This window comes from Lissotriton helveticus, chromosome 6 (assembly GCF_964261635.1).
Source record: "Lissotriton helveticus chromosome 6, aLisHel1.1, whole genome shotgun sequence".
In the NCBI taxonomy this organism is placed as follows: Eukaryota; Metazoa; Chordata; class Amphibia; order Caudata; family Salamandridae; genus Lissotriton; species Lissotriton helveticus.
This window is the reverse complement of record NC_136067.1, coordinates 932,110,404-932,134,546: the sequence shown is the minus strand read 5'-3', so window position 1 is coordinate 932,134,546 and position 24,143 is coordinate 932,110,404. Positions and strand designations below refer to the sequence as shown.

The 24,143-nt window shown below is 40.4% G+C and overlaps 1 protein-coding gene across 1 annotated transcript in view; it reads left to right on the top strand.

The window, feature by feature from the left end:
- Positions 1–24,143, top strand: part of MTR (5-methyltetrahydrofolate-homocysteine methyltransferase) — a 454,402-nt gene that overhangs the window by 161,412 nt on the left and 268,847 nt on the right. The window contains exons 11-13 of the mRNA XM_078648574.1: positions 11,488–11,555; positions 14,039–14,118; positions 20,629–20,741. Coding sequence (XP_078504700.1) covers positions 11,488–11,555; positions 14,039–14,118; positions 20,629–20,741 — 261 coding nt within the window. The remainder of the gene's footprint in view (positions 1–11,487; positions 11,556–14,038; positions 14,119–20,628; positions 20,742–24,143) is intronic.

The window sequence follows — 24,143 nt, the reverse complement described above, 5'->3', positions numbered from 1 at the left end:
ATTGGCAGCTACCCCTCACTCCCCTTAACACCCCTAAATTGAGTATTTAGGGGACCAGTGATACCAGGATTTCAGGTTTCTATGGACACCGATCCCCTGCCTATGGGGACTACCGATGCAGCAGTTGCCCAGGAACAGGTAGCAGTGCTCCTACCAGTCGGATCTGTCCTCCCTCCAAGTGTGGGGATGCCAGGACAGACCGGAGCGGCACAGTGCCAATCCCTGGTGTACTGGGCACCTTGCAGCAGCCAAGGCTTTTTGTGTCCAGCCCAGACACTAACGCCAAGGAAGACTGACTTGCCTGTCGAGGGACTCCAGGGACAGTGAGACCCACATCAAGAGTGGCCCAGCTAACTTGTTTGCCCCTCTGCAGCAGAAACAAAGACCAAGAGTGAATCTGTAACCACTGCCACCCAATGCCGCAAAGTTCCTGTGCTCCAAAGCCCAAGTCCAAGGGAGGTGATGGTATCCATGGGGTCCCCAGACCCACTAGAGCTAAGTCCATCCTTGGGGTTGCCCAGACTGGATATCAAGTGACCACCTGCAGCCTTTTTCTGCAGGGCCCCTCCAACCACGAGAAACTGCAGCACCGAATCCGATGCTAAAAGACACCACAGCACCCAAGCCCCACAGCCAGAGAAGAAGTCGACCAAGGGTGTCCCTGTGTGCCCATGGACCCCCCATCGGTTCCCACTGTGCTAGTGACCCAGTCCCTGCTTGCAGCCTCTTTGTAACTGGACCAATCTCCCATTGAAGTGGATTGGTTACCCAACGCAATGACACACCTGTTCAACCGGTCACCCCAGAGCCTTTCGAGGGAACCTGGTGGTATAGCCTTGGACCTTGCCCCATACTAACCTTAAGTCCTTAAGTTACTGCTATGTGCCTGAATGCAATACATGTTTTTCCTCCAAGGGATAACATTACCACTAGAGAAATTGCTGTGCTAGATGATCTTGGTATGATTTATATAAAAGTGTGTGCTATTTTTATAAATTGGTGTCAGATTTCTTTATTGATTGTGTGTCTCATTTACTGCCTTTCTGTATGCAATAAATGCTTAACACTACTCTCTGATCTGCCTAACTGTGCCCACACTACCAAAAAAGAGAGCATTTTGGGTGCCATTTGTGACTCTATAATTCCTTTACGATTTGCCTGGACACTTTGCACAATGTGCCTCATTTTGGTGCACTCTATAGAGAGCCAGCTTCTTTCAGTAGCAGGTAAGGATTTCATGTTTGGTGTCTGAGAAATTGTAATTTAGAATCGTCTTTAATGGAGACTCGCGAGCGCGCGATACAAGATGGCCGCCTAGAGAGCTCCGGCGCGTCGGACCCGTTTTTTAGCTTAAAAACGCAGAATTTCTGTCATTAATGCGGCGAAAATAAGGTTGCTTAGGTTCCTTAGGCAGTACCTGTAAGGTGTGGTGCTTATTTTCGATTTTTGTGTTGGTAAGCAGCTTTCTTCTCCAGCCTGCCTCTGCCTCCAGCTCTATTCTCCAGAACAGCCAGGTCAGTCAGTCAGGGGGGCGGAGCAACTCCTCAAGAAAGGGCCTGGCTTGGGCCTAGCCACTCCCACAGCATAACATAGCTGCTGCACCAGCTTTTTTGATGCTTTCTTCTTGCTGCCTTACAACTTTTCTCCTATTGTATATTTTCTACGTATACTTCTTGACTTTTGATACACAAATAAAATGGAAAATAAGAATTCTTTTCATACCAAAAGACGACAGCAAGTTTCACCACTACCTATTAAATCAAAGGCGGTTGAATCATCAGAACCCTTCATTATCTCTAATTTTAGAGGAAATTCAAGCTCTTTGCATTAACACTGACTCTATTGCTTCAGAAATTAAAAATATTCGAAAAGAAATGGCGAGTCTTTCAATCAAAATTTCTGATAATGCCATTAAAATACAGGAGAATAAGACTAAGCTTGACTCTTTTAACCCACTTGTTGCAAAAATAACACCTATGTCTACACAACTCTTGGACATGGAAAACCGCAACAGACAGTACAACCTACGCATTTTTAATTTGCCGGAAGAGGTTGAGGGTAATAACTGTAGACTGTATTTGGAAAATTTTATTCCAGGCTTTCTCCAAATAAAATTTCCAGAAAAATTTGAGATTGATAAGGCCCACAGGATTCCTTCACATCGCAATCCTAAGAATACTAAGCCTCGTCAAATGATTTTCAAAGTTCTTCGACATCACCATCTGGTTTTGATCCGAAAAGCAGTGAGGGAGATTCCTACATTGATGGTCAATGGGAATAACATTTTCATTCACCAAGATTTTGCGAAAGAAACTGTTTCCACTCGCAAAGAGTTTTCAACTATGCGATCTCAATTGCGAAGTCTTGGCTTCAAATATGGTCTTTTTGACCCTTCTACTATGCGTATCTGGAAAGACAATTTTTCAAAATCTTTTCAACGTCCTGATTTACGTCACTTCTTGGAACAACATTCGCACCACGCCATGGATACTCATGACTCTAATACCTGACTTCAACTAAATTCTTATGTTTTGATCAGATAATTGCGTATGTTTACCTTGGGCTCCAACGGTTCCGGTCATACTTGTAGAGCATATGTGCGTTTCTTTCTTGATATTCATGTACTTTGTTTGTCCTTTTCTCCCTATTTTCTTTTCTTCCTGCCTTTTCACTATATTTAGAGTTACTATTCTCTTTTATTTCTTATCTTACTTTTATTCGCCTCTTCTTCCTCTCTTATATTTACTTTTTCTTCTATTTCTAATTTATGGCTAACGTTCACAATATTAAAATTGTTTCTCTAAATGTTAAAGGTTTACGTCACCCTGTTAAACATACCAACATTTTGGATTATTTAGGTAGTTGTAAAGCAGATATTTGTTTGATTCAAGAGACTCATATTGATGATAAAATATTAATGAAGAAAAAGTTGGTGGATACTATTGTTTCGTCTCCTGCTAATGGTAAGAAGAACGGTGTAGCTATTTTTTTTGCAAAAAAATTACATTGTCAAGTTTTAAGTAAATTCTCCGATACAGATGGTAGATACATAATAGTTAAAATTAAAATTCATGATTCAATCTTAATTTTACTGAATATTTATGGTCTTACTGCAGACGACCCTGTGTTTTGGTCTAATATTACCACGGAAATATTAAAGTTGGGCAAAGTTCCGTTGATTGTTGGAGGGGATTTTAATGTTATTGCTGACCCATTATTAGATAGATTAGCTAGTACTAAATTTCGCCCTCTCAAGGTTTTTCATGCTTTTAAAGCTTTTATTCGTACAACCAAGTTAGCTGACATTTGGCGATTACATTTCCCTACTGACAAATGCTTTACATTTTTCTCCAATCCCCATAATTCCCACTCCAGAATTGATTATTTTTTGATTTCTCCTCAATTTATCCAATCTGCGACTAATCCTTTGATTGGTAATATTGATATTTCTGATCATGCTTTAATTTCTTTTGTTATAAATTTAACCTCCACTTTTGCTAAACAAACTAGATGGCGCATAAATACTAACATTATCCTTAACCCCTTCTACGCTCATGACGAGCTCAGCTCGTCATGGGCGTAACCTGCGCTACGCGGATGACGAGCTGAGCTCGTCATGTAACGCGGGTTTTTTTAAATCGCAGCGCGCAGCGGGAAAACCGCTAGCGCGCATGCGGTTAATGAGCAAGGCCATTCACGATTATTTTTTGCTTAATCCAGAAGACTCCACTTCTATGGTTAATAGATGGGACCCCTTTAAAGCCTATATTAGAGGGGTTACTATCTCTATTATGGCCTATGAGAATACAAATGTCAATGCTCATATCACCCACCTGGAAAAACAAATAGCTACATTTGAAAGACTTTTTATAACATTCAATGATTCTCAATTCCGAGTCAAGTTACAAAAGCTTCGATATGAATTTAACTCGATCCTTAGCAAAAGAGCGGGTGTCCAAATTTCCAAATCTAATGCTAAATTTTGTTTCAATGCCAATCGTTCTGGGAAGCTTCTAGCAAATTATTTGCGTGTTAAAAAAGATAAGACGCAAATTACCTCAATTCAGGGGCCTAATGGCAAAATTGCACTATCCCACAATGATATTGGTTTTTTTTTTTTCTTCAAAAGACCTTTATTACACAGTTCTGTAACACACAGCTATTTGCCTACAACCCAGGGGCCGGCAGCAACGGTTAGATCAGTTTCCACACAACACAGCCCATCAGCCGACAACCCTGGTGTTCGGCGGCGTAGTAAATGAAGTTATTCACAGAACTCCCATTTCCTTAAGGATACCATAGCGGCCCATTTTCATTTTTTAAAACTGAAACAATGAATGAAACAAAACAGGCGGAGTCAGAAATCAGTCACACGTATTACATTGTCCACAGAGTCCCATACCAATCACTCATATCCGAATCATCGTATATGTCGTCCCACTGGTCCATCACGGGACATGGCCAATTCTGTAGTTGGGGAGTCGCATAGTTCCCCCCAAAAAGTATTCCAATGCCCCCATTTCTTGTCTCACGTCTTTGGGCAGCCTTGTATCTTATAAACAGTCTTTTCAGAAATCATGCATCTATCCACTTCAGCCACCCAGCCCACCACCAACAGCCCGTCCGACGATCCCCACTTCATTGCTGTAGCGCGTTTAGCCAGAAGAAAGCCTAATGCCGTCCACCGTAGCTCCTGATCATTCAGGTCATTCGCATCCCAGATATTAAGGACACATTCCCTGGGCCCCAGCAAGAGCGGCCTACCCAGGGAGGTGCTCATTTTCCGGAGTATTCTACTCCAAAACTGTTGCACTATTGGGCATTCCCACAAGATGTGGTAGAAGGTACCGGGGAGACCACAACCTCGCAGACATAGCTCATCAGGGCGCCTCACAATTTTGGCCAGGGTAATGGCAGACATATATGCTCTATGTAGCACTTTCAATTGGATCAGTCGAAACCTGTGGCAGATGGCTGATTCCCTCGGAGACATTAAGGCCGAACGCCAGTCCTCCTCATCTAAGGGGCCACGGTCGGCCTCCCATTTGGAATATGGTTAAAGAATTTTTTGATTTTTATTCCACTCTGTATAACAAACCAGATTTACATGATGTATCATTAATTGACTCTTTTTTAACTACTTGTGATTTGTCCAAAATTTCACAATCGGATAGGCTTGGACTTGATTTACCTATTACTACTGGCGAAATTTTAGCAGTCATAAAATCTCTGAAAAAAAGCAAGTCTCCTGGCCCTGATGGTATTCCAGCTGAATTTTATAAAGAATTCCAATCCCAACTTTTACCTTATCTATTTGAACTTTTTACTTTTTTTGGTTCTTCTGGATCGGTTTCATGTTCTTTTACCGATGCTTTAATTATTGTACTTCCCAAACCCGATCAAGACCCTACCCTTGTTTCAAATTATCGCCCTATATCTTTAATTAATCAAGACTGTAAATTATACGCAAAAATTCTTGCCTCTAGATTAGCCTCTATACTTGACTCTATTATTCACCCTGATCAATCGGGCTTTTTGAAGAATGGATACTCTGCTAACAACACAAGAACCTTATTGTATGTTATTGAACAGAGTGCTTCTTTAATTGCACCCTCAGGAATTATGGCTTTGGATGCAAAAAAAGCCTTTGATAAAATTTGTTGGCAATTTTTATTTCAAACTTTATTTTCATTTAATTTTGGTCCCTTGTTTATTCGTATGATTTCTGCCTTGTATTTTTCTCCTACTGCTCGATTATTTATCAATAGCCAAATATCAAATCAATTTTCCCTTTTTAGAGGTACACAACAAGGTTGCCCTCTTTCTCCACTTTTATTTCTAATTGGAATTGAACCTTTCCTTAATTATATAAGAAAATGCAACAGTTTTAGAGGCATCAAGGTGAAAAATGTTACTATCAAAACCTTAGCTTATGCTGATGATGTGTTATTATTTATTAGTGATCCCATCTCCTAAATCCCTTCCTTATTAGAAATTATTACGAAATATTCCTTGATTTCTGGTTACAAACTTAATATTAATAAAACAGAATTTTTTCCTTTAAATGTTTTTTGCACTCCTGATATGATACCTATGCCTGAGATTATTTGGCAAAAAAAAAACCACGAAATATCTTTGTATTCTTTTTTCGTCCTCCGTCAAAGCAACGTTAACATTAAATAGTACCTTTATTCTTAATTATATTAAAGATAAATCTTCTAAATGGTCCTCACTTTATCTCTCTTGGTGGGGCAGAATGGAATCCATTAGATTGACCATTGCTCCTAAATTTTTTTATACTCTTGCTTTGATTCCTACTCGATTCATGTTAAAATTTTATAAAGATATTGATAAACTTCTGGCCAAATTCCTTTGGAATAATAAATCTTCTCGAATTGCTTATAAAAAACTAAAAATACCTAAATGTAATGCTGGTTTTGGTTTACCAGACTTTTTTCTATATCATAAAGCATTCATACTGAAACAAAGTTCTATATGGTTCAATTCTTCCTCTGTAATTAATCAACGCATTTGGTTCAGTATAGAGAAATCTCGTTAGCCCTTTTCCATTACCCACCTTGCTAACAATGTCCAACAATTCTACAGTCCTACATTATTCAGTTATTATCAAATCTTCAAAACTAATTTTTAATGACCTAGATTGCAATTTTTTTATTCCTATAGGTGATACTACAGATTTATCATTATGGCATAGTAGAGTTATTAAATTGAATACAAATGTGAACTTCTGGAACTCTTGGATTAAAGCCGGTATCTTTTTTCTTAAAGACATATATTGTAATAATGCCTTCATTCCCTTCGAAACCCTACAATTGAAATTTAAGTTACCTAAAGCTGATTTTATTAAGTTCGAGTTGCTATGTAATTCAATTTTAGATTCCTTTCCTCATGGTATCCCATCTAATGTTACAACTTACTTTATACTCAAGCTGTATCTTCATCTTCACATGCAGTTTCTATTTTATACAAGAAATTTGCTACCTCGATAGGTACTAATTTGTATACACTTTCGTTATTTTGGAACAATGAGCTTTCCCTTTCTCTATCTAATGATATTTGGAAAACTATTTGGCTTCATAGCATTTCAGGATGGCTACCTTTATCGCTATACCAGACTAACTCTTACATCTTATTCAATTGTTTATGGACCCCAATACGCTTATTCCATGCTAAATAGCTACAATCTGACACTTGTTGGCATTGTAAATTGCACCCAGGTTCCTTGCAGCATATGTTATTTGACTGCCCTTTCATTTCTAAATTTTGGTCTGATGTTTAGGATATTATACTAAAGATATTACCTGTTCAAGATGTTCTTTCTTATAAATTAATAATTTGTAAATCGGTTGGTCTTGTGCATAATTTAACTGATTTAGAAGAAAAACTGTTTAATTTTTTAATATCTGTTGCTTTAAAGTCCATTACATTTTGATGGAAAAATATTTCAGATCTATCAGTACATGCTTGGTGGTCTCGGGGTCATTTTTACAAGAAGAGGAGCACATTTATCGTTGACTGGGATTAATCATAATTCTCATTTTTATCAACCCTTTCGGTTACCTGTAGATAATTATTTGTCATCCTACATGTAATTTTGCATCTGTTATATAGTCTGATATCATTATGTTAAATTAGTTATATGTTAACAGTAACTTTGTTTTACTAAGCTGATATCGTATGTACTCATATTTCCCCTTCCTTTTTGGTTCCTTTCCTTTTCCTCTCATTGAGTATTGAAATTCAGATACCTATTTCATTTTATTGTTACCTGTTTATCTTTTCATAATTTGACTAGGTATTTTCGCTCATGCTTAATTTTTCTCTATTGTCTATTTATGTTATTATTCAAAAATGCAATAACATTATTTTGAACTGAAAAAGAATCCTCTTTAATGTGAAAGACGGACTTTAAGCTATAATTTTGAAAATGCCCTTTTTTGGAAAGTTTGCATTTTCCTGCCTTATTTGGTGTCTGCAACCTGTTTTGGGCTAAATGATGTAGTGTAGTTGGAATTTGTTTATTCCTCCCCAGTAGCCTCACAATAGAGGGATTAGGTGTGCCTGAATGGGCCATCTCTGGTAGGATGGGGGTTGGAGCTGGGCACAGCCCCACTTGCAAATCAATTGGCTGTGCCCTGTGATCATTCAAAGGTCTTGTCACCACTGCATTGTTCATGCAGTAAGCCACAAGCCAGGGCATGGGTGGCAGGAAACTTCACACACTTCAAAAGTAATTTTCTATGAAACAACTACTTTGAAGAAGGCACCAGGTATTAATATAGGATCCTCAGACCCACTCTTCACTTTCTGGACCTGAGGAAGAACTCTGATGACTGCCTGCTGCTGTAGCCTGCAATATACTTCAGAGGACTGCTTTGTTGCACCTGAAAGGGGTGCTCGGCTGCCTGAAGCCTGCCTTGAATCCTTAGAAGCTCGCCCTGCTGCTTGAGCCCTGTTGAACCCAGGACTACAGAGTAAGTCCAATGTCTGGATGGCTGACCTCCTAACAGTCCGTTAGAGATAGAAAATACTCTAACCCTCACCTGGACTCAGCCTGTGTGAGTCCTAACCCCTCAAGTGGTGCCTCTCCAGTCCTTGGCTTTTGGTAGTAACAGTGCCCAGATAGCCCGAATAAAAAAACTTGGGACCTGGAAATTGTTTGGCTTAAAACTGCTCTGATAACCAAGAGGAGGTCAGGACCAACTTGCTTATCTATACCCCCAAGGTGCATTGCCAGTCAGCCTAATTTTGCGTCAGCTCCTGATAAGTTCTTGTCCACCACAGCAAATCCGGTTTAGCAGTCCCTTGCATAAGGGGTATCAGCCTCCTGGAGCCCTTGTCGGCTACAGCCTTCTGTCTCATCGACTTGAGATTTTTGACTTCTTAAAAAATAGAGACTAAGTCTGAACGTGGATATCTTCACTGCGACTTCGTCTAGTGGTTTCCCTACAACAACACCTACTCCTCCTTGGACACCAAGCCTGCAGTCTTGTCCCGGTGAACTTCAACCTTCTCAGCCATTTTTTGTCAAAATGTCTTCGATGTTCGAAGCTAAGCGCCAACCAGGTACACTCCACTTCTTTTATTTTTCAACTTTGACCCGATCTCTAGTGACTAGATGTCCGTGGTTGTCGCTTTAATCTTTTAGGAACTAGTTTTTACCTCAAAGTTTTAAAAAATCATAACTCCAGTTCTACTGATTGGATTTTTGTCATTGTGGTGTCAAATAATTTATTAAGATTTACCCTATTTTTCTGAATTTGTGTGGGATTTTTTCTGTTTTGTGTTTTCACTTTATTACCATTTGTGTGCTGCGTAAATACTTTACATATTGCCTCTAAGTTAAGCGTGACTGCTTTGTACCAAGCTACCAGAGAGTTAATCACAGGTTAATTTAGTGAGTTTTGTGGTTCACAGTGGTAAGGATTGTGATTGTTGCTTGAGCATGGTCAACACCCCATTCAACCAAAACCCAGTTTATCACAGTAACCTGAGATAGTATGTTTTTCCTCAAAGAAAGAAAGTGTAGCCACCGCTCATGCCCCTCATAAACATGAGTAAGTCATTTTTAATGGCATGTTGTGAGACTTTTTGTATTTGTTACTGTTTAAGGTGTTTGGCTTGGCGATCAATACTTGGTGTTTGAGGTATTTGGTGGCAAAGGATAAGGGTGACTAAAATCACTGAAGTCTTGTTTTCTGCATCCTAGAATCTGACATGTAACTCCCTCTTTGTTTTAGGTTTGAAGGTTGTAAGCATGTGGGTTATTGGTGGAGTGGGTTATCCTATGGAATAGGTAGGCCTTGCAGTAGTGAAAAACAATGTAAGAGTTTTTCACTACCAGGACATGTAAAACATAAAAGTACATGTCCAACTTCTTAAATCACACTGCACCCGGCCCTCTGTATAGGGCCTACCCTTGGGGTGGCTTTCATGCATTAAAAAGGAAGGTTTAGACCCGCAAAAGGTATATTTTGCCAGGTCGAAATGGCAGTATAAAATTGCACATGCAGGCTGCTGTGGCAGGCCTAAGACATGTTGGAAAGGTTACTTAAGTGGGTGGCTGTAGGTCCACAGTAACATTTAATTTACAGCTTCTAGGTACATGCAGTACCACTTTCCTATGGACCTACAAGTACATCAAATGTGCCAATTGGGTGTAAGTCAGTTTCACCATATTTAAAGGAAGGGGCACAAGAAGTAGGTTTAATATACATTTCTATGATGTGAATAGCTATGTAAATTCTAATTTACATGGTTAGACCTAATTCTACCACCAAACACTTGCTAGTGAACTTAGTTCTAGTATAGCTTTCTGGTGTATTTATTATTTTTTCCACCAGCTTGGCAATTCATATTTGCTTGCTTTATGACAACAAATATGTGTGAAGATAAAATTTGAGTAAAGGAACACTACAACAACACTAAGTATTTCAGACAAGGTATCATAGACTGGCTTGGCAGAGGGCTTTGTCCGCGTGCAAATATCTGTACCTGTCAATGTAAATTTATCTCGGTTCATATTAAATGCTTATAACTTGTTTGGTTCATGTAGCGTTGCTTGGGAAACATACTCCAATAAGAGATACTTCATATTCCTTCCCTGCGCCCTGCATTACTTTGAAGTGGAATTGATGTTACTAATGATAAATTGTTTGTAGGCGGTGATCTATATGCCTCCTTTTTTACATTTGTATAATAGTGCTTTATAATGTAGAACTGTGCTGGCAATGTAGTAAGTAAATGCTTGCTAGAACTGTCTTAACTCCTTGTCATTTATTACAGAGAGTCAAGATTAGACGGTCATGTCTGTAAGGGGCCTATGGAAATAAAGTCCATGCCATCCTTGCAAAATCCACACTGGCACTGTTGAGTACATTGTTACACAGAGCAAGGGAATACCTTGTTAAAAAGCTCTTCTTAACTCAGGCACTCCATTTTGAATACGGCTTTATTAGCAGCTGTGGATACTACTGCGATTTTTAGAAAAGCTTAATATATTTTTAAAGCAGTGGGATAAAAAAATGCTTCTTGCCCAAAGGTTACTCAAAAAGGCAGTAGTGTCCAGCGAAGATTCAAGGGGGTTAGCTCCATGTCAGATTTCTGGGATATCCACATAAGATACATTTAATGCAATGAATTCAAATGGGAAGCATGTATATAGTGGTCATTCTGGAATCTGGCAAAGATATGACATATCTCAAAGTACGCTTGACTCCCCAGATGCAGCAAAACTGAAATCAAGAATCTCAATTTTTGTGTAAAATGTAGTTGGTGGAAGTGAGTTAAGGTGAACTGTAGTTCTGTAATGAATGGCATTTGCTATACTTATGTCAAAGTCACTATGAATCTTCTTCCAAGTTAATGCTAAATAGTTGAAGCAGCTTGTTCAGTGTTAACAAAATATTTTGAATTGGCTGTTCATGCTCTGAGAAGAACATAATACATTTTCCTTCCTGTCTTCAGGACTTTGCTTTGGATGGTTTAGTAAACATTGTTGGGGGCTGCTGTGGAACCACACCTGCACATATAAGGTAAACAAACTACCGTGTTAAAAGAAAGGTACTTGAACATTGTGACAACTCGGGCTGGAGAACTACTTGACAAATAATGAACCGAAAATGTGTTTCATGTCAATTAGGGGATAGAAGGCTGCGTTATACCTAGAGGTATATTTCCTTATTTTGAGTGTTGGTGCTGGTCATACTTGGTGATACTTTGAAGATGACTGTAGTTCTCTAAAATAATATGAATTCAGTGTGTTGATTGTCTACCAGAAAGGTCATACCCAGCAAAACTGATTGGTAAGTTTAAATAGAAGTCATATTGCAAACTGACAAATGTATACACTGTATACATTTATGTGCCCCTGAATCAGTTAGATTGAGGAACTTGGTAGTTAAGGCCGGTTCTGAATTCTCGGTGATGTAGATCAAGTTGTCAGTACTGTCCCGAGGATGTGGTTCTCCAGATCGATCTTGAATGGATTGTTCACATGAAGTCAATTTTGATACTTCACAGAGGGGTTTGATGGGTTGAAAGCACAGATCATTTGTCAGAATCGGGTGGCTTGCAGATAATCAGCGTGAGGGGATATCTGTGAGTTGTATATGGGCTGCCCAGCGACTTAACTAATATACTAGTTTCAACAAATTGTACGGCTCTGTGTTTTTGGCAGACAGCCAATCAATCTGGTGTTTTTATGTGAGGAGATGAGTGACTGTAGATTTTGAAGAGGGTGCATTTAGCAAAGTTAGTGATCTTAAACATTGGAGGCAGTGTCACTAAAATGACTGTTCCTGTGGCACTTGTTTATGACTGATGCTTTGATTAGAGTCTTAGCTCCATGGAAATAGTAAGTTGAGGCAGATCTTTCATATATTTGGGTTTGGTTGGGTAGTTAGAGATGTGAGACTGGAGGTCAGGGGAAAAGGATGCCAATGAGGTAAAAATCTGATCTGCATATAGATAATGAAAATCAAAAGCAGGTGCAATACTGCCTGTGCCATTGATGTTAACATTGGCATGTCACTGATTGGCTGAGTAGACTAAGGATAGTGGACAGTCGATTGTGCTGGACCTTGACAATAAATCTTGGCACGGGTGATAGCTGTTTCTTTTTAGTGAAGTTCCCAGAGACAGACTCAAAAGCTTTAAGGGTGTGGTGGTTGGAGATAATGCAGTGTGAGATAGTTGACAACAACAATGTAAGTATATTTTAGAAGAAGGGTAGCTGAGAGGCAAGGGGTGGGGGCAATAGTTTGAGGGGACTGACTGGCCAGTGCCTGAACTGTGTGGTGAATAGGCAGAAAAGAAGCATTCGATGGAGTCCTAGCATGGTGATGTGAATTCTTTGTGAGCTAGTGCCTACTGGTGCTTAGGAATCTGAGTGAGTACATATCGGAATTTAATATGTAGTTTTTCAGTTCGAGGTAGAATCCGAGTTGAATTGGCTTTAATTACAGAGTGACCTGACGATAGCGTGTTAATATTGTTCAACTTAATATTTAGACCTCTGAGACTAAAGAAGGAGTGGAAGATTGGCTAGAGTCCAGGATAGTGTCAAGTTTATCAAAGAATGACGCAGTGTCATCCAGAAGGTGGATGACACCGCGCCATTCTTCCATGAGCATGATAAAGGGCAAGAACGGTGACAGAGTTTGAAGGAAGAGGGAAAGAGCGGAATGGGGTGATGCAGGCTTTCCTGATATATGTTAAATGTTCATGCTGCCTATTTTCTAACTTCTTTCTCCTTCATTTCATACTCTTTTTCGCCTTTCTTTCTTCTCTCTTCTATAGTCACCATTGTTTCATTCCACCCATATTTCATTCTTCTCAGATGTGTCCCTGAATATATCACATCCAGAGGCCATCCCTCAGTGAAGAAGATAGATGAGAGAAGGGCTTACAGAAGGTATAGGGGGTGGAAAATGCACTGAATAGCAGCGTCACAAGCAGAATTTTGGCAGAACTTATCACGTACATTAGTCATCCCTGGTCACAGAAACATACAGGCAGGCTAATGCACAACTTCTCCCTTCATATCTTGAAACCAACTGTCTCTTAGATAGCCACACAAAGAGTCAGAATTCTGTAAATCACAGCAGGGTTGAAGGTTCTAATTATTTGGTACACTACCTTAAAACCAGAGTAATCTGTACAGTTGGAGGTGAATGCTTGCTTTAGTGCCCTATACATTCTGCTACAATGTTCAATTGCTAGTGCAATTTTTCACAAAAGCATGCCTACCAGTTGACCCACTGCTGTCAGTATTATATGTTGTTTGCAGTTCCACTAGTATTGAAAAGGGATTAGTAGATCTATCTTTGCAGCCTATGTGCTTAATTAAGTTATCCAAAATTGAGTACATCGAAGCCTAATATAGTTTTTCATTTGAATTAAGCTTTATTTAGGCCACAGGAGTATCCAGTTAGGCCTTAACTTTCTTTCAAGATCTGTGTCAGACTATAAAATATGCTGACTTCAATAAAATATGTTCATTTTCACTTTTTTTTAGGGAAATCGCAAATGCTGTGAAAGCCTGCAAACCAAGAATTCCTCCCTCATCTGTTTTTGATGGATACATGTTGTTATCAGGTACTTGTAAGACATTATTTTGAGAGTTGGACTGCACAAAGCACTTATTATAGTTTTGACTATATATATAATAAACACACATATCTTGTATGTGTTGGGCATAGGTTTGACCTGGGTGGATACTTGTAAGAAAATTGAATATTATTTGGCCGTCAGCAACTGCCCACCAAAATGAATGATAGCACTTCTTGTCAAGGTGAATCCTTAAAGTTACTAAATTAACCTGAGCTCAACCCCCTGGTAGCTATGGCGCAGAGCAAACAAGCTTAACTTAGGACGATGTGTAAAGTATTTATGCAGTATACCAAAACAGTGATAAAGTCAAAACACCAATCAATTAAAATCCCAAGCCGACTAGAGAAATTCAGTAGGATTTAATAAACAAAATGACATAAAAATAACAAAAATCCAATAACGGAAACTTTAGATATGAATTTTGAAAGTTGTTCAGTAGAAATAATCCCAAAAAGGCACAAAGCCCCAATAATAGTCTGAGAGCTGTAGGCTGGGACCTAGACCGCGAAGGTGCCCTGGTCGGATACAAGTGGATTGGTCCCGGCAAAACATATGGACATCAGAAGGTTTTAAAAATGTCTATATCCCACATAGCACTGACGCTCTCTGGTTGTTTAGTTGTTAAATTTCTAAATCCCAACACAGGATGGACTTAATGCTAGGAACCTTGATTGGGATGAAGCTGAAATTCAGTCTGATGCCTTTTAACAGCTGGTCAGATACATTTTCCAGCAGGTCCGGCTGAGGGTCTGGAGGAACATTTTAAAATGTTTTCAGACTTTCTTTTGGTATCCAAATAACCACAGGAGTCACTTGTAAGACCCCCAGGACATTTGGGGCCTCAATTACAGAATCTCAGGTTGCCTGGTATAGGCTAACAGCAAATAAGCAGTCAAGTTGTTAATGGTTAGCTGGTTACTTCAGGAAAAAGGCTTCTTGCAGCTTTTTGTGTTACTGTAGCTACACTCGAATTCAGCCAACTGACCATTGGAGTCCACGTCTTTGTGCTTGGGTACAAGAGGGAGCAGGCTCCGTCTTTCAGGTCTCCTCTCAGGTCACTGACAACTGGTCCAGTCCTTTTCTGATCTTCCACAGGTCCAAAAAGTGTTCTAAGGCTGATGCCTGGGGACACAAAATTGTGCCTTGCACAGACTTGTGTGTGGGGATTATTCCTGAGCATTCCCTAACCAATTGGTTAAAAGTGCTCTAGTGCAAACAATGTCACAGTGCCCTCTCAAAACTCAAGATGGGGATACCTTTATCCCCCTGTGCAGAGACTGCGTGTCCATACAGAGGTGTGGCCAGAGTATTGAGGATTTCTCTTCTGTGGTCACTCAAAACTGGTTGTTCGGGTAGCGTTCCTCCCACTAGCTTTGGTACTAACCTGGCAATGGGGAAAAAGGCACAATAGGCTCGTTTGAATTTATTGAAGTTCCTGGGTTGACCATACTGGTCTTCCTGCAAGGGCAAGAAAACACCTCCCTCTTGTCCCCAACACTCACATGCAGGGCATTGTTTCTGCTCTGGGAGTAGTTTTCACACCTCTATAAGGCCAAGAACAGGCTCAGCAGTGGCTGGAGAGCTAATGCCAGGTAGCCCCAGCAGCTTCAGGCGAGTTAATGTTAACTTTCTGAAAGTTAAATTTCCAATATATTAATTAAAAATCCAACTTCACCATTAGATAGGATTTTAAAAAAAAGTATAAAAGTACGTCTTCTAATGGATTCGGTAGCTGGTACAGATCAAACGTTATAGATGAGATTGGACTGTTATTAAATATAAAGATAAGTATTTGAGTAGAGTCTGTAAATAGTAAAGGTGAAATCTTAAACATTAACGTATATAATTACAGCCTGACCAATGACAGAGTTGTTTTGGGCCTAGTCGCTGGGGAAACATTCCATTTCTAATGTCACACTTCGTTCACTCTTTAATATTATGCATCCTACCTTGTGGGCAGCAAGGTGTGCTTAGAAGTGACTTATTAAAATTTACAATCAGGTTTTATTACCTGTCAAAAGAGTGGCTTTGACAGTTCTGTGCAGCAGGGTTCAAACTGCTGCTGTCAGGCTACACAGGGTAGATCTGAACGCCATATTTCCCTTGACACTGTGATGGATGGCACAATGAGTGCTACAGTTCACAGGTAGCATTTTACTTTCCATGACAGGGGTGTATTTCTGCACCATATCCTATGGCCTTATAAGAAACATAATTACACCAATCAGGGTTAATCCTATTTTAACTTGTTTAAAGAGGGACCATAGATACTATACTCTTATTTAACAAGGATAAAAGTGCACAGTGTTGTAAGCCCAATAAACTTAAGGTAAATAAAAAGGTGAAAAATCTGGGGTGACTACGCAGATAAGCAGATTTCCTACAATAATCTTAAGCTAATGCTTCCCTATGATGTGATACTAATATTATAAAGGGGAAATAAATGCCCTGCTTTTTCAGATTTAAAAATACTGAATTCTAATTCTGCATTATATTCTGCCTTTATTTAATAGAGTGTTCATTGTCTTTTTATTATTTAAGATCTGGAGCGCCCAGTTAACACCTCATTCTTTTTTTTCTCCATGTGTTCCATTATTAGAATGTGAACTACAGCAAAGCACATGTTGTAGTTAGTACTGAGTCTCATATTTCATAGTAACCTTTAAAAATGCCAGAGGAACCAATACACCTGAGACTTTTTCTACTGTAAGACCTTTCCTAGTATTTGACAGAATCACAGTGGTACTACGTATTTAGTTGTCCTCCTGTGGTGACATTTACATTACCACATCATCTAGGAGACCCTTGTGTTAAATCAGGGTCAGCATCCTCAAATGGGAGACTGGGTTCACACTGGTATATCTATTTCCAATTACATTTAAGTTACATAGTTAAGTCCCACCAGGATATGGGTACCCTCCCTGCTCAGCCCTAAATCTCCAGCTGATCAAACTGTCAGCCCGCAAATCCCATACAGAGCCATCTGAACGCTGTCTATATATTATCGAAGTTGAAATAGGAAGACACATGCCAAAACCCAGCAGACAGTTACACATATAAAACACCACCTGACTCAACACACAAAACTTCATGTGTCTTTCACAAAAACAGTGGCACATTTACAGCACTTGATATCTTGAATATATGCACAAATTAAATTACCTATAAAAACATCTTCATCAAAGACCGTTCAAAGAACAGCAGTGAAAAACTGGGATGAGCAAGACAAAATGTTAGAAAGACAATGATAAGCAAACATGCATTTGCATTACTTATCCTTGCAAATCGTTCCTCACGCATCATGCAGCAAGGTACGTCACCGAGCCATCATTTGTGGCTGTAGTCACAAACCTCCAGGTCAGGAACCTCCATCATCACTGTTCTGAAACTTGCAAACATTTTACACAAACAGCAGTGAGTGTCTCTCCGAATTAGTCAAACTTTGATATTGCATCTATTGCTGTGGTTCTCCTCTATATCATTTAAGCCACTAAATGAATCAACTCCCAAAAAGGCTCACTATTATTCGAGAACCAATACTTGCTTTCCAAACTTCCACTTATGCAGCCATACTGCTTGCCACCATTTCACTTATAAATGTGTCTCATTCCTGCGCGCTATCTTAAAAGTAGGAGCATGTGCAAGCTACCATCACTTCAACTAAGAAGCTCATGCGCTCTCACTGTACTTGCCATACTAGGACACCAACCTGCTGGGACTACATAACATAACATGTGTATTTGTAAAGCGCACGTTCACCCATAGGTCTCTTGGCTCTGAATAACAGATGTTTATTTTTACCCAACTCAATGGTACTCATTTTATCGACCTCAGATGGATGTAAGGGTGAGTGGACCCACCAGGGTTTGATACTGTGACCATGAGATCGAACACAGGCCCCTGCAGTGGATGCATTAGTCCACTGAGCCACCAGACCCAGCATTGATACAGATAATCTCAAGTACACTTGACATCACCTCTGCACACAATATCTTTTTCTCTCTCACTTCAGGCCACCCATGCATTGAACTCCCTCATTCAGCATGCTGTGACTTGTGTCTCAGGTTCATGCAAGGTTATGTACATTGTAAGAAATTGGCTTACTGGTTAGGGGGTGAACCCTACTCAGACAGCAACCACAATCCTTGTCAGAGTGAAATCACAAGCTAACTCCAACTTAACCTTTGCTCAACCGTTGAGTAGCTTGGCACAAAGCAATCAGACTTAACTTAGATGCAAAGTGTTTGTGAAGCAATTCATGCAATAATTAAGTGAAACTCAACACAAGGAAAATCCCACATCAATTTAGAAACATAGAGTACAATTTAATAAACAATTTAATACCTAAACAATAGAAAAACAATCAGTAGAACTGGAGATAATGCAGTTTGAAAGATTTAAGTGAAAATAGTGCCAAAAACCACAATGCGCCAACTGTGGTTATCTGGTTGTGCCGGCCTGGAACAAAGTCACATGTTCAAGTTGACTGGGGTGGAGCGAGGGCAGGCTACAGGGACCCAGTTAGGTCTGCTGACGAGAGTACCTTAAATCCTGGTTGTGGAGCATTGCGGAGTCCCACTTCGAAAAAGCATTGTGCCGGTTCTTAGGAGCTGAGATTCTACAATGTAAAGTCCTGCATCTTCGTTGAGGATGCTGTTGACGAGGGGCTTGCGATGTTAAGGCCTGCGTCGAGGATGAGTTGCACAGCGGCAGTTCCTGGGAGGCTATAGGCGGCAATGCAAAGTCCTGCGCTGGGGATGTGTCATGCAGCGGTGCCGATTCAGAGTTTGGAGATGCAATGAATCGTGCAGCAGCTCTGAAGTGGATTTTCTGGGAAGCGATTCAGCGGCTCTGCTGGTACCACAGTTGGGCTGGCAGAGCACCTTCAGGCCCACTTCCAAGGTTCTTGGACTGGGATGGCACCACTTGGGAGGGCAGGACTCACAGCTGACAGAGTTCAGGTGCTGGGTTCAAGATGAAAGAAGCCTGTTGTCTCCTTGAGGCTTCTGATCAGGAGGCCAGCCAACTAGCCCTTTGAGTCATTGTGGTGGTCTTGTGTTCAATATGAAGGTCCAATTCTTCTTACTCAGGCAGGAGGGCAGCACAACAGGGCAGCAGAATGGCTGTCCTTCTTGCAGCAAAGCAGCTCAGCAGTCATTCTGAGTCTTCCACAGGTCTACATGTGTACTGAAGAGTTTGGGTCTGAGGTCCAATATGTATATCTGGTGCCCACTTTAAAGTAGGAGACGTTTCTAGAAGCTTCCACCACCCTGAGGTGTCCGGCATCCCCTTCCTCCTTGCCAAGGCCTCAGCTTGTCTGAGGACACAAAAGACTAGTGACAAATGGTTTGTGCAAGTGCTTAGGCGGATCTTTTTTGATGTGCAAGTGTGGTAAGTGACAGCTCCTTCCCCTCTTTAAGTCAAAGTGGCCCTTTTTGCCAACACCTAACCTCCTTTTGTCTCACTGTCTGGGAGCAATACACATAGACCAGCTGCCAGTGACACCTAGTGATGTGACCCAGGAACATGCGGCAGGCACACAATGGGTGGGACAAGAAAATGATAACTTTCTAAAAGTGGTATTTTCAGTATTATGACTTAAAATCCAATTTTGCCGATAAAGAGGACTTGAAATTACAGTTCTTTAGACAACAAACCCAAACTTTCCATCTGCTCCCATTTGAAAGGTATCAGTTACTACATTTAATAAGAAAATTGAATGTTGCCCTATTGGAAATGCAGTACTCAACAAAATGTGAGAATGAGAAGTCAGGAGACAGGCCACTCCTCTTCCCCTGAACCTAAATTATAGGTGGAGGTACCCGGAAAGTGTACTGCCTAGGAAACCCTGCGGTTTTGGAAAAGAACCCTCACTCACCTACCTAGTAGGTGACATTCTTCATCATAGGGTTCCCACCCTGGTCAGAAAATGTTCCCAGGGTGTGCTGCGACGCCTGATTACAGGTCGGAATGGCAGTTTAAAACTGCACACACAGACTGCAATGGCATGTTTTTACAAACAGATTTAAGTGGGAGTGCTTGAGTTCTGGTTCAGGAAGGACCTGACTTGGCAGTTCGGGCTGGACTGTTCTGATAGAAGCAGGGTCAAGATTGACTTGCATGTAGCTGGGCCCAAACTGAGGTGACACGGTGTGCAAAATAACAATGAATTGGAATGCGGCCCGAGTAATAACCAGTGGCTGAGATAAATTCAAGCTTTCCATCCATCACTTTTTTGTATACTTTAGTGTACTTTTCCCAGCATGTGTGTAGTTATTTTGGCTTTTGAAGGCCATGGAGAGCATCCTTCAACTCAGCATTAGTGCGTATGACCTGGTCTGATGAAGATGGAAAAGAGTGAATTAAATGAGAGAAAATTGGAGAACTCCATTCTTTTGGTTTGAACGTCTTTGGACCTTTCTACACATGCTCCCTTGCAAAGAATGTAGTAGTTTCATTATTCATTTTCATATTGGGTATTTTGTCTCCTCTCAGGTTTGGAGCCCTTCCGAATTGGACCATACACCAATTTTGTTAACATCGGAGAGCGCTGTAATGTGGCAGGATCAAGGAAGTTTGCGAAACTCATCATGGCAGGACACTATGAAGTAAGTATTTTAAAGCCAGTATGTATTAGTAGGTCAGTCAGTTTTAGATGTGTAAACAGTGTATCCTAGAAAAGACGCACAATTTTCATCAAGAAAAAGCTAATGCAGCTGGTGAAATAAAGCTGTAGACCTCACCATATAAAGGCTCACATATCACACTTCTGCTATATCTTTGCAAATGAACATATTCATTTTAAATTGCATTCCAAATATTGGATCTCATAGATTGTAGATACTGTCTCCAAAAACCTAAAAGCAGAACTGTAAAGCATACTTTCAGCAAAAGGAGTAGCTCCCATTTACCTTTTTGAAAAGGAAGGTTTTATTTAGGGTTTCTCAGAGCAGGAAGAACACTATAAACCAGTAGTCTTTCATCCCACCAAACCCATGGTTCCCCTGCTCTTTATAGAGTAAGGTGAACTGCTGTGTTACTGTAGACAGAGACTCACAAGTATTCTGAAATTTTGGAACATTAATATGATTTTCTTATCTAGTTATGCAAATGTATTGGATCTGAAGGAGTGAGCTCCTTGTTCCTCTTCATGGTGTTCTTTGACATTGGACAGATTGTTTTGAATGGAGGTCCGTGTTGACAAAACTTTAGCAATCCCATAAGAATGAACTGATTTGCACATTACAATACCACAAATCACTATGAGTTCTTGAAAGCATTTTGATGGCTCTTAGATGTTCCTCTTGCTTGGTGTTTCTGCTAGCTGGGATTAGTATCGCCATGTAAACAGTTAAGTCGAAAAATGTCCTAGCCACAGATATTTCCTACACTTTTCTCCGCAATAGTCACTACATCAGTTACACCTTGTTTTCACTATTTACTCGATTGTCTGGAAATAGCCAGTCACATCAATCTTTTTTTACAGCATTGTTGAGTGGTTATTTTGAGATATTCTCTTCATGTCTAATCTTTTACTAAGTCTCCACACACCTTACTACTTCTTAACCATGCAGCCGGGCAGTTCATGAGAAAGACTATGAAAAGAGTATGCAGTTCATTGGCTCCACTACATATACTATTAAAGTTAAAAACACCTAAACACGTGGTCTCCTTATTATATCACAATATACAGACCAACCTTGAGACAGGTCACTGCGCTGCACGAGTGGCATGGGAGACTGAGTTGGGATATGAGCTGACAGAGAAGCAATGGGAATACTGCTGCACACAAACTGGGCACATCTCGGCAAGCAGCGGCTTACGCTGTCGCAGGGATTCCGTTCTCCTACAGAACTGTGCATAGAGACTTGGAACCTCAGTGAGTTAGGGTGTGCCAACACTCACCTTAGTACCCAAAATCCCCTACCAGACTAGCTACAGTGTCTCATTGGTCATTACAAACTCCCAATGCTTAGACAAACAAGAACATAGACTTAGAATACCTCAGGTAACGTGGAACACATGAACACTCTTTCGTTATACAATCAGTTCAATCCAGAACAAGGAGTAAAAGAGGACGCGTGCACATTTGAAATGTTTATTTACTAATGCAGTGTTCTAAAACGCAGTATCTTAGCTAATACAAGCAAACATATTATAAGAAACAAAGTAATCAGCATAGTTACTAGTCCATAGAATACAAAAGGTGAAAGCATGTAAAAATGCTAAAAAGAATAGGGTTAAACAACACCTAATTCTCACCCTCCCTAGCTAGTATATTATATCATATCTAAGAAGGTCTCTTTGGGTTTTAGCAGGGCGGGCTCATACCTCAGATCCTAGTGGTAAGGAATCACATCATCTTCCACCAGCTCTCTGCATGCGAAGCACCATCAAGTGTGTGTGTATGCTCTGTGCAAAGCAATATAAAACGCGCCTAAAGCCTGAATTTGGCCGCAGCTGCATGTATGTTATGTCTAGGAAGGTGCGAAGATCAGACCTCACAACAACTGTGTCGAGATATCCTTGAAGGCTTCAGCACTCACTGTACAGACACAGCTCACTAAGCAAAGCTGATATCAGAGTAACAACATATTATTCGTGTGTGAATCAAAAACACTCTACTAGGCTCAAAGCTACAATAACAGTTATGTGTCGTGTGCAGAAGCAGCAGAAAGGTAAAATGGCGTTTAAACTCCTAATAAGCTCATTCTAACTTAACACAGCATATAGGCACAGCATATCTATATGACACCTCCCCCCATGATCCGAGCACGGATAAGAAAAGATAAGATAAGGGGCTCATTTTTGAAATGCAGAGTTCAAGAACGATAGTCAGTTCAAATTTGAGTAAGTGAGAAAAAAATATTTTCGTTACCCAAAAACCAAAATCTCACCATCATGACAATTTAGCGTTCAATTTGATCAAAGTCAATAGGTCTTGGACACGAAAAGTTTCTCATAATTCCCCCCCAAAAATAACGAAAAAAGTTCAATGTCAACAAAGGCCTCGATAGGTCTCAGCCTAGGACTGAATATGTAAAATAAGCAGCAACAGCTTCCAAAAGGAAGTCACTGTTATCATCCAAAACAAGTCAGCCATCCAATTCAATAGCGGGAAAGAACATACATGCTCTTCAATTACCGGAGCCTCAGAGGACAACTCGGTGGGTTCTCAATGAAGCTGTGTGCCCAGAAATCTTGCGCCGCTGCGAATATATTCCAACGACCCAGTACTCCATGCATCGCTGCCAAGGCCATAATCCCTCCGTCCGAACAAAGCAACTCATGAGCAACTAAGGGGCTCATGAGTTGATTAAAATCCACGTCAGGAGACACCATATTGCAGAGACACAAATCCAGGCCCCAGTCGAAATCGCAGCTCAGACAATGAAAGACAGTCTGGACACATGTAAAGTAGGACGGTGCCAGCCGCGACAGTTCGTCTTGGAACACAGGATGTGCATCCATTTTTAATAAAACAAAATAGCACCAGAATGCCTGCATCCAGCGCCAGTAAAACGGGAAATCCACCAAATAGGCTAGAAAAGATTGAATGGAAGAAAGCAGGAATGAAGTCACAAGAACACTGCTAACTATTTTTAAAAAATGCGCCAGCCCCGACGTGGAGGACGCGTTAAAGATTGTATGAATCAGTTCACTGAAATGCAATGATAGGTCAGTATTTAATAAAGCATGCACCTCTGTGCGGGTGTTAGCTACGTGAAGGACAAATGTTTCACGAGCAGATGTCAGGGCAACTTCTTTTTGTGACAATAGGGCTCTTATTCGACTCATCCCATTGAACTCTGCTTTCAAGGTCGGAATCCTCGGCCAGATGGAATCATCCAAGTTCCCATGCGTGGGTGGGTATAAAACATTTTTACAGCAAACCACACGTTCACTGACTGTTACGACATAAGCAATGCCTATTTTTTTAACCCACAGCAATCTTCATTATTTAAAAGTAAATAACTGCCGTTTGCCAGTAATGTAAAAGTGGGGACGAT